Source organism: Tupaia chinensis, unplaced genomic scaffold (assembly GCF_000334495.1).
Source record: "Tupaia chinensis unplaced genomic scaffold, TupChi_1.0 Scaffold000057_1, whole genome shotgun sequence".
In the NCBI taxonomy this organism is placed as follows: Eukaryota; Metazoa; Chordata; class Mammalia; order Scandentia; family Tupaiidae; genus Tupaia; species Tupaia belangeri.
The window spans coordinates 3,502,068-3,519,856 of record NW_006159515.1 but is presented as its reverse complement, the minus strand read 5'-3'; the positions used below and the strand labels follow the sequence as shown (position 1 = coordinate 3,519,856).

The 17,789-nt window shown below is 37.1% G+C and overlaps 1 protein-coding gene across 1 annotated transcript in view; it reads right to left on the bottom strand.

Moving 5' to 3' along the window:
- Positions 1 to 17,789, bottom strand: part of NALCN (sodium leak channel, non-selective) — a 351,304-nt gene that overhangs the window by 288,779 nt on the left and 44,736 nt on the right. The window contains exon 6 of the mRNA XM_006141515.2: positions 11,498 to 11,652. Within this exon, the coding sequence (XP_006141577.1) occupies positions 11,498 to 11,652 (155 nt within the window). The remainder of the gene's footprint in view (positions 1 to 11,497; positions 11,653 to 17,789) is intronic.

Sequence of the window (17,789 nt, the reverse complement as noted above, 5' to 3'; positions counted from 1 at the left end):
TATATATATTTATTTTAAAGTACCAGTCTCACATTTCAATAACCATAATGGCCTTTTCCAGAAGTGAGATGAAAGGATATAAGATCTGGCAGGCTCATTCAGGGCAATTTTTCATATTTTTTTAAGGACCAAATTTTTAGCTTATCACTGCTAGAAAATTTACAAAGATTACAAATCATCAACTTAAATTCATATAACCTTCCAAAATTCACATTTCAACTTCTGTGAAGTTGATGACCTATAGCTTTCCGCCTAATATTTTATAGGAAACATATTTAATTTTATTTTTATTAATTTTAATAATGATTCCTGCATTAAATCGCTATTCATAGTTTAGATAGTGAAGAGACTTTACCCAGCATGATATACACTTCAGTCCTGCCCAGTTGATACTATTACACATATCCTGGTCAACAGATAATAAACCTTATCTGCGTCCCACAAATGTCTTACCTCTCCTGTTTCCCCCTAATTTCTTTTCTATGCTCTTCCCCTCCCACACTCTCTTTCCACTTGTCTCTAGTGTCCATTACAATTTGTAATGCTATAAAAGCTTTTTGGGGCCAGCAGATGGTATAGTGATTAAGGCGCTGGACTCCCACATGACCACGCTTTGAATCCTGGACCCAGCGTCTTAAAACTCATGCTGGGTACATGTGCGTGAGTGCCCCAATCCTGAGAGGAGAATGGAGAAGAAGAGATTATGGTCTGGCCATGAAATCTAGGGTGTGATATTTTGCCTTCTGTCTGTCTCTCCAGTGAGTGTACGCACTCTATAGCAAAAAATCTCTCTTTCTCAAAGAAAAATAAATAAATAAATAAATAAATAAATACCTTTATCAGTGCCAGCAGTGGCATGGTGGTTAAGATTCTGGACTCCTACATGGTCAACTGCCATGTCAAGTCTCAAACCTGACAGCTTGAAAATCATGCCAGGTGTGGAAATCATGCCAGGCGCGTGTGCATACATGCCCCAAATCCTGAGAGAACAGAGGAGAAGGGATTGAGCTGTGATCCTCACCCTGAAGGGGGTTCCTCTCTCTGGGCAAGTGAATGCATCTTATGGAAAAAAAAAAAAAAGAATCCTTTTAATGTCACCTCTCTAATAGAGAAATGAACTGACATGCATTTTCAAAATCATCTTAAGTAACATTGTGGATTAATTTGTGGTAACTTAAAAAGCAAAATTAAATATTTATATCTCAAAATGACTGAAAAAGTAAATTCAACTACACAGGAGAAATTAATGCATACAGCTTTAAACTACATATGAGGAGTCTTCAAAAAGTTCATGGATAATTCATATTATGGGAAAACTTTACATGAATTTCAAAAATTTTGCACCAAAGTAAACTCATACTTTTTTTTTCTATAAACTTTTTGCAGTCTACTTTCATGTAATATATCTTAGGGAGTTTTAAATTTACTTCTGAATAAATATAAACTTGACTTAAATATGCCAAGTAAATATATTTTCCTCTTGTTTTCTATTCTCTCCCACATTTCTAGACTATATGTCTACCATCTAATTTTGTATCAAAAGGAGTATGTGCTAGTTTTTGTTGCCATTGTATTAATTCTTCCTCATTTGTCTACAGCTCAATAAATTACCTTGTAGAACTTCACTGCCTCCTCCGAGGTATATGTTTTATAGTTAGTCTTAAATTCAACTAACATATATCATGTATCAACTCTGTCACACAGAATACTGAAGACCAGGTTGGAAGCCAGAGACCAACCTATTGAGGAGCCCTGGACTGTAGTGGAAGTTACCCTTCCTCACACCCAATCCTCTGTCCTGAAGACTTCGGATAAGAGGAGACATCAAAGATGGCTGCCAGGTCATTACGCTGCACTACATAAACCCACCACTGTCATAATGAACGCTATAATGGACCAACTGTCCTGACAAGCGACATAAATAAAGGCTCCTCAGGGCTGACTTCATAGAGAGCATATAGTTTGTCACCTGAGAGCACACAGGACAGAACAAGACTTGGCTTCCAAATGTGGCTGGTGTGTGATAAGGACAAGTTAATTCTTTCTCATTGTGTTCTCCTCACTTAGCCATTAGGGATAATGATACTTTATGGAGTTTTTTAAAATTAAAACACAATAGATGGATGGGACTTATGCCATAGGCTAGTGGTTAAGGGAGCCAGCTCCCACATGACTGACTGAGGTTAGAATCTAGGCCCCCTGTGACCTGAAAAACACACCAGGTGCAAGGGCATGTATGCCCCAAATCTTGACACTATAGAGGGCACTTTCTCTATTTCTCCTGTCTCTTTCTCTCTGTTTCTCTGTCGCTCTCTGGTGAGCATGTGTGCCCTTTAGCAATTAAGAAAAAGCACACACAATGGGATGGAGGAAAACCTTTCATCTAGTGCCAGATTCATAATAAGCAATCAATAAACGAGAGTAGTAGTTGTCATAAGTAATGATAGTAATTACAGAAATAAAGACAGTTCTTTGGATGATTAGTCACCATAGAACAGTGTTCATTATTTTCAGGCTTTACCTTTGATTACTGTACATAAAGAATAGGGAAAGTACTCCACTATATATGGTCTTTTTAGTATTAATAGCACATATTATTTAAATGCCATTTCTATTAGTTCTTTTCAGAATGTCCTGATTTACAGTTTGATCTTGTTCATAGGGTTCCCCTGATATGAATGGTTTCAGTTTTAATTCATTCTGGATTTTAAAAATAGGTTCTTATCTTTTCTTCTTCTTCTTCATTTTTTTTAAACTTATCAGACAGCATGTGTGCTAACCAGAGAGAGAAAGAGAGACAGACAGGGAGAGAGAGAGAGAGACCATGTGTGCTTAACAGAGAAAGAGTGACAGAGAGAGAGAGGAAGAGAAAGCACCTCCTTCCCGTAAGATGCAGCTAGATTGTAGTTCTTTTTCCTCCATTTTTCTATCCTGTCAGGGTTTGGGGCATGCATGCACATGCATCCAGCATGTTTTTGAAGCTGCCAGGTCCAGGACTCCAACAACATGGCTGACTATGTGGTATCTGGCCCCTTTAACCACTAGACTATAGGACTTTTCCTTTGTCTATTTAAAAAAAAATTTTTTTTTGCCATAGGACGCATGCACTTGCTAGAGAGAGAAACAGAGACAGAGACAGAGAGAGAGAGGGAAAGTGAGAAATCAGCCCTGGGGAGATTGCCACACCATAATCTCCTCTTTTCAGGATTTTATGAATGCACACACATGTACCTGGTGTGATTTTCAAGCTGCTGGGTCAGAGACGCAAACTGCAGTTGACCTTGTAGGAGTCCAGCACCTTAACTGCCATGCCATATGCTGGCCCTGCTCCTCTTATTTTATTCTTATTATTACAAAACTTAATAAAACTTATTTACTTCCTAAGTGATTTTTCAGGATGAATTTTTTCATCAAATGACATTTATTGAGTCATTTCATCCAAACTGGATCTTCTGTTTTTCACTTGACAATATAATTATTCCATTAGTTTTGTACTCATCTTCTGTACCAGAAGATGAGTTTTACCTTCTTTTGAAAGATTATGATAAATAAATTGTCTGCTGACTGGTGTTAACCATGATTTCTTCCTGATGCATGATAGAACTTTTTCTAACTGGCAAATCCTATTCATTTGGACAGTGGTCCTCTCACTCCGTCTCACCTAAAATGAGCAAACTAACATTCCACTACAAAACTAAAAGACAATTAAACTTTGCAAGCTAAAACTTTTCTTCTTAATCAAACACTTATCTGAGTTTTGAAAAGGTTTTAAGGAGACAGCAAGTTACCATGGGCATCTGTAACTACTAAGAAGTGTGCTTCACAGTGACTATGCTGGAGAGCTCTGTAACTAACTGCTTTCGGCTATGCTCAGTTTTCCCCCAGAATGGTGTGAGCAAATTACATGATAATGCACAATCATTTCCAGCTCTAAATTCCTGTCATTTCATTTTTTGTGCTATTACAGAAAATCAATGTCTCCTCTTTCATGTCTCAGAATGAATGCCCAAATGATCATGAACATAGAAATGTATCTCTATGTTATCAGGATACATAGGAGAGCACAGAGGAAGAAGAGGCTGAAAATAGGTAACAATTCAGAAAATTCAAAGTAGATCACATTTTCCAAGTAGGCTAAGTTAATTAAAACCAAAAAGCTGATTTTCTTTTTTTTTTTTTGGTTTGTTTCACCTCTGTAATGTTTTCTGAGCATTGGGCATATTCCTTAACCTTTCCACTGTGATCACCACCCGCCTCCACATGCACACCCAACAAGGAATTGGAATGCCAGATAAACACGTTTTTTAATCTTCCCATATGTCCTTTCGATAATGTATATTCCTCAGTAGGCTTGGAACATGGGAATGGGATGGTATCTTATGTGCAAGGGTTAATATCTCAGAGAGAAGGTGTGTTGTAAGTCCTTAAAAATAAGCCATAGAAGAGGTTCCTGGAAGTAAAGGTTAAAGGTGTGTAAGTGGAACAAAGAGCTACATAAATAACCAGCACCTCAGTTGCCTTGTGGTCCAGGGCATTAGAGAAGGCCAGACCCTGAGTACTGGAAATGTACAAGAAATAGTTTGGCGGTACTTTTGCCCAAGGCCCCAAAAGATGCTTTTCTTAGGCTCTGTGGAAGGAGTGCCTGTTGAAAGATACAGTGTGGCTTGAAGCCAGGGGTCACAAATGCAGATGTATAGGAACATATAAATAAATAAACCCAAATATGTGTGTGAAGCTTTGTGAAATGGAAAAGTCAGTGGCACAGGGCAAATGTTGATAAGGTTTTAGGAAGACAGACAAAGCACAGAAGTGAGGATAATTTTGAGAGTGGCAAGAGAATAATAATTACTGAATGAAGAACAAACAACATCAAATATCTGTCTTTTAGAATGTTCCACATTGATTAGAACCAAATGACATGGGGGATGTTAGCTAACACAGGCATGATGTAAGGTTAATAGTACCTTTGCCCCTGCCTGTTCTACTTCTGTCCCGTGTATGCTCCTGAGCAACCCGAGTACTAAACTATGGCAAGTAAAAGAGAGTAAGATCAGACAGTGGTCTGTTAATTCAAAAGCATCAATGTCCTGTCTCCTCATATTTTTTTCTAAGGTTTATTTCTTTCTTCCATGAGCAGGAAAGACAGAAAGAGAAAGAAAGAGAGAGAGGGAGCCCCTAACAGGGTCTCCACACCTTCATCCACCTCCAGGCTCCAGCCAGGCCTGGATCATGGGTAAGTATGTACCCAGAATACTCAGGGAGGTCTCCTGACTTAAACTGAGAACCTTCCCATCTAGGATTGTGTTGCAGATCACTGCATTTTACCTTGCGACACCATCTGGTCCGATGCCTTCCCTTATTAGCGTTGTCATATTTTTTTTCTTGATAACATAGAGACACATTCCCATTCTCCCATGCTACTGCATGTCCCATTTCTCATACATCGTGTGTTTGCTCTGTGATAAACACAGTTCTACGTGTAGTTTCTCAATTACATTTCACATCAACCTCATAAGGTAGGTCTGCCACTTACCCATCTGTCATATAGGAAAATTGAAATAAAAGGGGTAAATTACTTTTCTAAGGCCAGTAAACTAGTATATAGTAGATCCTTGACTAAACTCCAGGGTCATTCCTTTGAATTGTGCTTCTAGCAAATGCTACCATGCAGAAGTCACCTGCTTATCTCACTTTAAAGTAACTACAGCAAATAGCATGTATTTATTCAGGTATAAAAGTACACTGTTATATTTCCTTCGAGAAATACAATCAAGACTTAGTTAGAATGGACTTCAACATTATTACTCAGATGGAAATGATTTTCTGGGATGTGGTCATAGCTAACATTATTGTGAGTTCTAAATTACTTCAAAAGCCAGTATTTTTGACTTGAAGATGCATTCTTATGACAAGCATGTATATATTGATATCCCTATTGTGTATCTCCCATACTGTATAGAAGATACATTTTTTTACTACTAGGTATACATGTTAAGAACATCAATATCACTACACTAGTTCCCGCATTGTTCTTCTCCTGTTTTCCACACAATCATAATCTATAATACATCATATTCTATTAAATCCTACAATTGTACTAGCTTTGTCATTCCAGCCAATACATACTAGAGACAGGCTCATGCCCAGTCACTCTGAACTGGTTGAATGTCTCCAAGAAAAGTTCATGTAAAATATAGCTTCTAAGTGCTTGTCTCTTCAAAAATACTCACAAAAAGTTTGTCCCATTCTTTCCTTAAGTAGTTTATGAGTACTGTATCATTAAACCCTAGAGATGAATATTGATGTGAAGTTACAGGATTCTATGATGTCGCTTTTAGAGCCCACTTGTTCATTTTTTTCTCAATGCTCAGTAGATGTTTTCTTCAGCTTTGGTTCCAGCAAATTTACTAAGACACGTCTCATAAGTGATTGCTCTGTGTTCATTTACTGAGACAAGTTGTACCTTTTTAATCTGCATATTCAAGACAATTTTTTTTCCTGCAAAGCTTTTTAATGGGTTAGATATCTTAAATGTTTTTTTCAGTTTTGCATGTACTCAAAGTACATTTTTATAGATATGGTCCTGACTCCTTTTGACTGATCCTCATATTTGAAATCATTTTTTTTAAATACCCAGATACTGGGGTCAGCAGATGGTGTAGCATTTACATTGCTGGATTCCCACGTGGCCGAGCATGGTTCAAGCCCTAACCACAGGGCTTGAAATACCAGGTGCATATGTTGGCACACCCAAGATCCTGGGAAGAGAATGGAGGAGAAAGGATTGACATGGCCTTTCCTCCTGGGGGAGGTGATTTCTCACTTTCTCTCTCACTAATTTTGTTTCTGTCTCTCTCCAGCATGCACATGCTCTCTAAGACAAAAACCTCTAAAACAAACCCCAGATATTTGTCACTGTTTCATGTAGACTATGAGTGGGGTGTTGTTGGGGATAGTGCAATGGACTGAATGCTTATGTTTTCATCAAGATGTATATGTTGAAATCACAGCTCCCAAAGAGATGACATTAGAAGGTAAGGCTTGGGAGGTGATCAGGACGTGAAGGTGGGCTTCTCGTGAATAGCATCAGCGTATTTAAATAAGAGGCTCAGAAGAGACTCCTGCTCTTTCTACTATTTGAGGGCACAGCTAGAAGGAACTATTCTATCTCCTAATCAGAAGGTGGGACCTTACCAGAAATGGAGTCTGCCAATGTCTCGATCTTGAATTTTTCAAGCTTCAGAACCATGAGAAATAAATGTCTTTCATTGGGTACCTAAGGGTCTATGACATTTTGTCATAACATCAGGAAAGGACTAAGACAAAGATAATGAAGGTTTTTATAAGGGGTGTATGCGTGTGTAAGTGTTTGTGTGTGTATATTTCTGTTGCTTCAGTCCAATGTCTCACTACTCTACATGCACACACATTATAACTACCTGAAGAGCTATTAGAAACCATCCAAACCAATCACTCTTAGATTTTGATCTAATACACCAGGAAACGGTACTTGGGAATTGGTGTGTTTTAAAAGATTCCCAGGTGAATAAAAAGATATAGCCAGATTTGAAGACCTTCGGTTTAGCTTTGCTTCATCCTAGGCAACTCAGATCAGCAGCATTTGAACCCATCACAATTTTCTGTCCTCCACTCTGTCTCTCCAGCTGCTTACAAGAAAGAGGGCTTCTATTTCATGATGCCACAAAGAGTCCCACAAAGTTCCCACAGTCAATTTGTATGCTGACTGCCTGACCCAGGAGGGAACTGCAGTGCACCATCAGAAACATCAGTTACTTTAGAATGTCAGTATTCTCTGGTGTCTGAGATCCACAGCAACCAGAATCCTTTCAGAAAGTTTTCTGTTAGATGCTATATCTCCTGATGTCTGATGTTGTGGTTTATATTGATAGTTACATGGTATTTTTGTTGTTTGTTTGTTTGTTTGTTTGTTTTTGTTAAAGTGAGGTTGAGAATGTTTTTTTTTTTTTTTTGCTATAGAGCTTATGCACTTGCCGGAGACACAGAGACAGAGAGAGAGAAAGTAAGAAATCAACCCTCCCGGAGGATGGCCATGCCACAATCTCCCCTCCTCTACTCTCTTCTAGGGATTTTGGGCACATACGCAGACACACATAGCATTAATTTCAAGAGCTGGGTCTGGGACTTGAACCACAGTTGGCCATGTGGGAGACTAGCACTCCAGCAACCCAGTATGCCACCTGTTGGCCTCATAGTTATATGTTTTTTTAGAATCCTTACTTAAGGACATTGAATTTTTGTTTCGCAGTGTCTTTGATGTTTGGATGATTTTAGAGATAGAAAGGTCAGTGATGTCTTTACAATTTTTCCATAGGGGTACTTTGAAATTTATTGTATTTAGTGATTTTGGTTTTTAATATGTTCTAAAATTTGAGGTTTTCAACATCATCAGTGTTATATTTTATTGAGACCTAAAGCTAATTATAAGCTAAATTTTACAAACGAGTTGACATTTAATACACTGCATGGTAATTTGATTAGTAAAGAAAGAAAATGTGTTCTTTTAAAATTAATCATGAATTCTTACACATACAAGTATTTTGGCTAAATGTGTATGCATAACAAGACACCTAATTATGTTTTAAATTCAGCTGAATTCATAAAAACATGATAACATATGTCTAATAAAATAATTTCTTTGCCTCACTTTTGACTTTTATTTCCTTTACAAATTTTTAAAATAATTTCCTAAAACACTACAGTTTGCATATCCACAGAGATACATAATCTCAAGAAGTAGCTATCCATTTCAATCTAAACTATAGTGACCATTTAATTTTTTTTTGGATTAGAGTACAAAGTCAGCATTTCATTATCTAACCATGAGTCATAACCCAATGATGTGTTCAGTCACCATTTGAGAAAAAGAAGCAAACAGACTAGACTGAGTATGTATAGAAAAGAAAGTAATGAGGAACAGTGTATACTGCCAATACAAACACAAAATCAGGGGAAAGAACAAGAAAACAACCTAATTCTGCATTGTGGGTCTACCTCCTAACACAAACATGACTGGTTGCCAATGAATTTAAAGGACATACACTTTGTTCTGTCCACTAGTAAATATTTACAGAAGCCTCCCTCTGAGCCAGGCATTTCACTGGTCCCTGTAGACATGAAGATGAAAAGATGCACTTCTGTTTTTAAGCAGCTTAAATCCTAGGCAGATAAATGTGCAAATCAATAGTACAGTAAAAAAAAAAAAATTACTTCAGTGACTGTCTACTGCTTTTAGAGAATCTCTCCTAGAATTGGGTCTTTCAAGACTCACCCAAGAAAAACTATATCCTATATTAATTGAAGCCATTACAAGTCTCAGCAAAGAAAGATGAACAAAATCAAACATCTTGTAAATTTTGAATTTAAGCACAATTGCTGCATTAAAATGGACACTGATTTGATTTAGCAAAATGATTTTGGAGGGTTTTGGACTAAGGCAGCCTTAGCCCTTGAATGGTGGCCACTTGTCATAGGAGGTGTGAATATACCTAATTAGCTTAGAAAAGAAAGACCTACAGGCTCTTAAAAGCCATGCATTCTAGCTGTGCCCAGGTGGTAGGATTGCTGGAGCTTGTTCCACACAGTCTACCAAATCCATATATCTCATCTCCCACAGCACGTTCATAATGTCTTGTTCATGCTTTAAAGTCACCGTTAAAATCTGTATGAGGCCTTTGTACTTTTGAGAAAGAGACAAGGATTTAAGATTGATTAAAAAGCAAAGTAAGTTTAAGCAAAGCAAATTGAAATGCTTTATATCAGTTGGCGCCTACATTCATGTGAAATAGAAAACAGTATCACTGGTCAAAACTGAGAGAAGAACACTACCTAAATGCAATGTTAGAAATGCAAAAGGAAGGCGTATTAAAATACAGGAATAAAAATTAAGGGTCTTATTTACAAAACTGACTTTTGAAAAAGAAATCTATTTGTGACTTGCAGCCCATGTTCAGTGTTATAGTCTACCTAAAAACTACAAATTCACAGATAATGAAGGCATTCTTCAAAGTAAAACCTTTCAATATTCGTAATCTTAGCCCAGACTTCCTTAAACCATCATTCTGCTAGGGACTGAAGGCCAGCATGTGAACAGGGATTAGCAGCTACTTTTCCTCCTGTAGGCAGGTCTTTTTACTGTGTTGCAGTAGTTGTTGTCCAGAAATGACAGGGGCTGACACTCATCTTTGGCTGTGGATTCCACTATCGTGTCATTGCCCACTCAGTGGGGAACCACGTCAGAAGTCAGGAAATAAATCTGACTTCCAAAAGAGCACAACCATCCTGCCACATTATCAAAATATTTTTCTCTTAGGCCATGAGTAAAGGTATCCAGAACTTTCGTAAATACACCTGGCCTTGAAATTTTTTTTTAATAATTTTTTTTCCTTTTATTATTTTTTTTCATTTCATTTTCTTCCATACATTCAATCATATTATTATTTGTCTTACAAAATGGACATTTAAACAGGTGAACATTTCTGCCTAGTACTGTTGATAAAACTATGAAATATCTTCAACAGATTAATACCACACTTCTTTGTGCCATTAATGCTTTTCCTCCCTGTCCCTCCCCTAAATGTCCTTCCTTAGACCCTCCTCTTTCACACACACTATATCTGGTATTTACATCTATATACAGCGTTTCTATATCCTTTAGACAATTAGTTTCAGTCATAGAGTGCAGACAGACACTCGGTATATATTAAGTGGGGACAGTGGCCTTGAAATTTTAAGGGGAAAAAAAGCCACTAACATTTTTTAAAACAAAGCATAAAATAATTGTTTACAATTCCATTCCATGAGTTTTTGCCTTACTAGTGAAAATATGTTCAACTTGCTTAGAATTGTAACACATACAGTAATATCAGCTAAATAACAGGTGCTAAGTTCTTTCATTACATGTGTAACAGCACATTTCAGCACATAGAAGAAAAAGCCAAAGCCAAGGAGGAAGGCATACGTTTGAGCACACTGTATTCGTGTACAAGCATTTATCATCACTTATCACATAGTAGATGCATATTCATTAGGTATTTCACTAGCTGTCTTCTGTTCCAGGGCCATATTCAACTCTCAGAAAGTCATCATTTCTCCATCAGTTCTTAAGACTTACCTTGCTTACTAGGGTGTAGTTACAAGGTAGAAGGATGCAAAGCCTTGTTAATCGTTGAGTCAACAACCTGAGCCTTATTCAAGTAGTGAATAAAGTTACTCAAGTAACGAATAACTTTAGATGCTGCGATTAAGAATCAAAATATTCTAAAAGGAAAACTTGAACTCTGTAGAGGCATTGTTAAGTACAGACACAGTCTGTATAGGAGAGTGTCAAGTAAAGCAAGATATAATACAGCACAGAAGTAGGCAGTCATATCATGAAATATCAGTTATAAGATTACTTTCTTCATTTTATAAACAGTATAAAATAGAAACTAAAATGTGTTTTACCAGTAAAACAGACCTATCTCATTAAAGCCACTGTAGCCCAGCTCTTGCCTGCTAAGTCCCAGATTTTCAAGATCCATGCATTTAAATCCTGGCGGACACTGGTAGCCTTCTTCCAGTTCTGGTGAGCAGTGTGTATCTGGGATAGCTAAACTATTCCAGGTCACATTCCTGTGAACAACATAGGAAAGTTTAGATAATTCCAGCAATTGAAAATGGTGATTAATAAGAATGATGTATTCACTCTTCATTAATATCTGTTGCACACGGTCACAGATTTAAGTTTTATGATTCCTTAATGGTATTCAAAATATTAATGATATATTAAACATTCTCAAATGATATTTGATTCATCCCCACAAAAGCACTTTACGAAAATGTTATTATCATTACTGTCTTGGTCATTAAAAACTAAGGCCCGGAAATACAAAAATAGAAGTCGTCTTAGAGACATGCAAGGAATGCTAATTTTTTTTGGGGGGGGTGGGATTTGCTTACTATTCACAAAATCCTAGTCCTACCATGGGTATAAATAGTACTTCTCTTCTAAGTAACATTAAGTGGTGGTTATTTTCTGAATTGCACAAATACGGTGAGTCTCATACATGATACTTGGTCTTCTGCTGTGTTGTCAGATACATGGTTTAGAAAGAAAACCAAACAAATAAGGATAAATGGAAAGAACTAAAGAAATCACATAGAAGAGAGAGAGATTATGAAGTAATTTAGTGGCAGCTCTAGAATATTAAGTTCTTCTAGGTGGAAGGTGATACGGCCCCTTTTTTAATCCTTCTCAAAGACAGGCTGGAGATTAGGCTGACATAGAAGGATTTAGGTATGAAATGACTTCTTAGATAGTGAATACAGCCACTCACTGGAATGAAGACTGCAGACTGTCATTCTGGGCTGACCTTAAAAATGGGATCCAAATAATGACTGAGGTAATTCAAGGGAATTGTGCAGAGGTCAAAGTTTAGACTAGAAGATCTCACAAGCCTTCTCAGCCCACACTTCTGTTATGGTCATTTCCCACTACATTAGTGTTCCTAGAAATTTCCTAAGTGGAGAGCAGCCCCAAACTCTTCAGTTTGCAGTCAAATTAAGACAGGCTTATAGAGTGAATCTTTTTTTTTTTCTTTAAACCTTCTTATAAGCAATTGTCTGTTTCTTCCTTTATATAATCTACTTTCTCTAGAATTTGATGCTTAACACTGTACAATCCCTTAGCTATTTGAGGTCACCATACATGCACACATATGTAGTTTTTTTTCTCTCTCTTGCTGTCTCTCTCTCTCTCTCTCATACACACAGAAACACACAATCACACACACACGATATCTGGTGATGCTTGACCCAGTTTTCAGTCATATTCATGAATAGAATGGATTGAAAAAGGCACATATACTCTATGGGCTACTGTTCAGCCATTAAAAAAAAAATAAGATCCTGGATTTTGATAGAAAGTGGAAAATTATGTAAAGTTTACTGCTGAATGAAGCAAGTCAGACTATGAAGGAGAGACATGTCTCCACTTAATATACCGACTTTTTGCACTCTATGTCTTAACATGAAATATTAGAGGATATAGAAACATGGAAAATGGTAATAGGTACTGGATATAGTGTGGAAAGAGGGTGCAGAAGGAGAGTCTAAGGAAAGACATTAAGGAGAAAAATAGGCAATACATTTATGGGACACTGAAATGGATCATTATCTGTTGATGACAACATGTATAGTACTCTCAACTGGATTGGTGTGAAGTATATTCATGTTGGCAAATTCACTTTATAATCTAAGAAATATATAGTGATTGAATGTATAAAATAAATTAAAATAAAATGTTTTTTTCAAAAAAACAAAGCTCTAGAAGCTTTGCCTGAAACTCAGATACCCTATGTTTATTCCTTCAGAATTCTGACTTTTATTAGTTGCAAGTGAACTAATCTGTTTACACTTCTCAGGAATGAGTGATTAAATCATCACTCCCTCTAGGCATATTTTAACTTGGTCCTTCCTTTGGACTTTATATGAAAAACTCAAGTGAAAGTTTTAAGTGTGGGTAGGTCAGAAAGATAGGATTTTAGACAGACATGTCACTTATTTCTCCTCATTTTACATTCTAATATGCAGACCAAATGATCTACTCAAACTCTACACTTTAGATATGGTACCCACAACATTAGAAAAAAAATGGGTCAGCAGGTGACATGGTGGTTCAGGTGCTAGATCCCACATGGCCAACTCCTTAATGCTGAGTCCTAGACCTAGAGGTTTGAAAAACACACCAGGCATGTGTGCCTGCATGTGTGCCCCAAAATATCAAGAGGAGAATGGAGGAGAAGGGGTTGCTATGAGGTCATCTCCTCAGGTTGGTGGTGGTAGGGTGATTTTTGACTCTTCCTTTCTCTCAAATGAGTGCATGCATGCTATGGCAAAAATCTAAAACACAGAATAAAATAAAAACAGAACAAAACAAGAAACATTAGAGGAAGTAGCAAGGAGATAGACTCTGTTTTAGAGTGAGGCAACCTGGGTTTAATGCCAGCTCTACCATTTACTGATCGTGTGACTTTAATAAGATTTCTAAGCATCTCTAAGTTCAGTTTCTTCATTGGTGAAATAAAAGAGCAATTGTAATTAAAAGTAAAGCTTGTGTGAAGATTAAAAAAAATAAACCAAGTAATGCACTCACAACAGCACCAAATATGTTGCAAGTACTCAGTAAATGTTTATTAGAAATGGTTATTGAGCATTACAATAGCAAAATGTAGCATAATTCCTGACACATAAAAATAGAACAATAAAGAATTGTCAAAAGAAGAAATGTTGGTACATGACACTGGGAGCATTTAGTTCATAGAATTGTGCAGCTGAGAGATACTTCATAGATCAACGAGTTCCTCATTTATGCTTGAGAAAGCTAAGGTGACGTTCAGAGAGGAAAAAGCTGACTAGCACATTAAAATTATTTCTTAAAAAATTAAATACTTAAAAAAACAGTAGCAATGTTTGAGAAAACACTGTCTACATGAGAGAATTTCAAAAAATATCATCTTTTGGCTACTGGAGGAGAGAATTGGACTAAGGGTCTAGTCTATCTGGCTCAGCCATTTACTAAATGTGGGATTTCATCTCTCTGTGCCTCTGTTTCCTCACCTGTAAGATGGTGTGAAAATGCCTACTTCATAGGGCTGCTGTGAAATGTAATGATTTATGTCTATAAAGAAAACAGGTATACAGTAAGTGCTGGGTGCTACCTATTGTTATCAATAGTTTGAAATTAGTAGGTTGTTTAGAGTGAAGCTCTAGTTCTAATGTCATGGTCTCAGTTACCTCAGTTCAGAAATGGGGACCATGGGACTTGTAGGTGGCATGCTGGTTAGGGACACTGGTCTCCCACATGGCCGACCATGGTTTGAGTCCCAGACCTGGAGACTTGCTTTCTCACTTTCCATTTCTTTCTCTCTACCTCTGTGTGTGTGTCCCCTCTGGAGATTTTAAAATAATAAGATAACTAAAATTAAATAAAATATTTCAAAACAAAAAAAAAGAAATGGGGACAGTAATTACACCTACTTTGTAAAAGCATTTTAACTACGAAGTGAGGTAAGGTACTATCAAGTAATCTATAACACAACAGTGCTAGGAATAAGTCAGTCACTCGATCGTGTTTGCTATTATGTCTTTATTTGTTTATTTATAAATATTAGAACATTTTATTCCTTTTGTATTTTATTTGCTTTTTCCTTAATATTAGCACTGATTCTCATTTTAAGTACAACCCTCACTCGCATAGCTATTATTTTGAAGTCTCTGGCTTCAGAGGCAGCATTATCTTTGCCAATATCATGCCATTAGTGAATGCTTATTAGAGGCACACTTATTAGATGATTAACTGCCCTGGAACACATGTATCTAAAACCACATGTTCATTACCATTTTTAAAAACTGAAATAAATGTCAAAGGTTTCAAAACATAAATTATTTATCTTAGTTTCATTTCCTCGGTTAACAAGAATTTTCCAGATTTTATGGACTAAGGGTCTAGTCTATCTGGCTCAGCCATTTACTAAATGTGGGATTTCATCTCTCTGTGCCTCTGTTTCCTCACCTGTAAGATGGTGTGAAAATGCCTACTTCATAGGGCTGCTGTGAAATGTAATGATTTATGTCTATAAAGAAAACAGGTATACAGTAAGTGCTGGGTGCTACCTATTGTTATCAATAGTTTGAAATTAGTAGGTTGTTTAGAGTGAAGCTCTAGTTCTAATGTCATGGTCTCAGTTACCTCAGTTCAGAAATGGGGACCATGGGACTTGTAGGTGGCATGCTGGTTAGGGACACTGGTCTCCCACATGGCCGACCATGGTTTGAGTCCCAGACCTGGAGACTTGCTTTCTCACTTTCCATTTCTTTCTCTCTACCTCTGTGTGTGTGTCCCCTCTGGAGATTTTAAAATAATAAGATAACTAAAATTAAATAAAATATTTCAAAACAAAAAAAAAGAAATGGGGACAGTAATTACACCTACTTTGTAAAAGCATTTTAACTACGAAGTGAGGTAAGGTACTATCAAGTAATCTATAACACAACAGTGCCAGGAATAAGTCAGTCACTCAATCGTGTTTGCTATTATGTCTTTATTTGTTTATTTATAAATATTAGAACATTTTATTCCTTTTGTATTTTATTTGCTTTTTCCTTAATATTAGCACTGATTCTCATTTTAAGTACAACCCTCACTCGCATAGCTATTATTTTGAAGTCTCTGGCTTCAGAGGCAGCATTATCTTTGCCAATATCATGCCATTAGTGAATGCTTATTAGAGGCACACTTATTAGATGATTAACTGCCCTGGAACACATGTATCTAAAACCACATGTTCATTACCATTTTTAAAAACTGAAATAAATGTCAAAGGTTTCAAAACATAAATTATTTATCTTAGTTTCATTTCCTCGGTTAACAAGAATTTTCCAGATTTTATTTTGGATTATTATTGTTAATTATTTTGTCATTTTTTTTTCAGATACTCTGGATTAAATAAGAGATTTTGACGGTGGGGGGGAAGTGAAATTCTTACTCCACTAAGGAAATCTCAGATAGAGTCAGTAATTCTCCGATTATAATATGATTAAGTGGGTTTCAAGACCTGATTCCTTACCCACAAATTTCTTGAGAAAAGTACCTACTTGTCATTTTTCTAATTTAATTTCTCAGCCAAACTACTGTAATCGCTCTCATTTATTTCATCTGTTACATCTAATTGGACAACATTTAGTTTTTGTCTTCTGTGACCTCTCAGGAGGTTCTGCATAATTGTTTTGTAGCAGGAACAATAATGGTCCCCCAAAGATGCCTATGTTCAAATCTCTGGAACTTGTTAATACATCATGTTACATGGCAAAAGGGAATGAAAAATATAAATGCTATTAAGGCTAAAACTCTTGAGCTTGGTAGATTATCCCAGATTATTGAGATGGGCCCAAACTGCTCACCTGAGTCCTGAAAAGTAGAAAAGCTCACCTGGCTGTGACTAGGGAGATGACTGGAGAGGAAAGGCAGAAAAAGACACAGCTGTGCTGGCTTTGAAGCTGTTGGCTCTGTCCACATTTCATAGGCCACTTCGCACTTCCATCCTTCTGTAACGGATCTTTCACACAGTGTTGCTGTGAGCATGATCTTTAGCCTCCCTCTTTTTTCATGATCCCTCTCTCTATGTGATCTCATCCACTTGCACCATTTCTCAGGTTTCTCTTATTCTTGACATCTTGTTTGACTCTGAGAGCTCCATGCCTAACAGTCTACGAGGTCTCTCCATGTGGCCACAGAGTCCCTCCAGTTCACTTTGCTTCTACCGAACTCAGGCTCTGTCAACACACCTTCCCTCTCAAAACAGCCCTGTTGCTGAAACTGGAGCAAGCTGAGATCCTGGACTTATCCCTGACATGTACCTCTCTTCAAAACTAATCATCGTAATCTCCTAAACATCCCCCCAAATATATTTAAGCTAATTCAACTCTCTCCATCCCCACCTCTTCCTGCACCATCATCTGGTCTTCTAACTGGCCACCCTGCTTTCCACTCTTAGCCCTTCTCATCCATTCGGCACAGAGCCAACAGAGAGACTTTTCATAATCTCTGTCATCCTGTAACAGAAGCAAATCATAACATTATCTATAAGGTCCTGAAGGCTCTCTCTTCTCTGAGAAAGTGTCTACATGAGAAGAACGAACATTCTTTTGCACAAGATGTCTTTGTGTCCAATCACGCTGGCCTTCTCCCAAATCCTAGCTTGCTCCTGTCT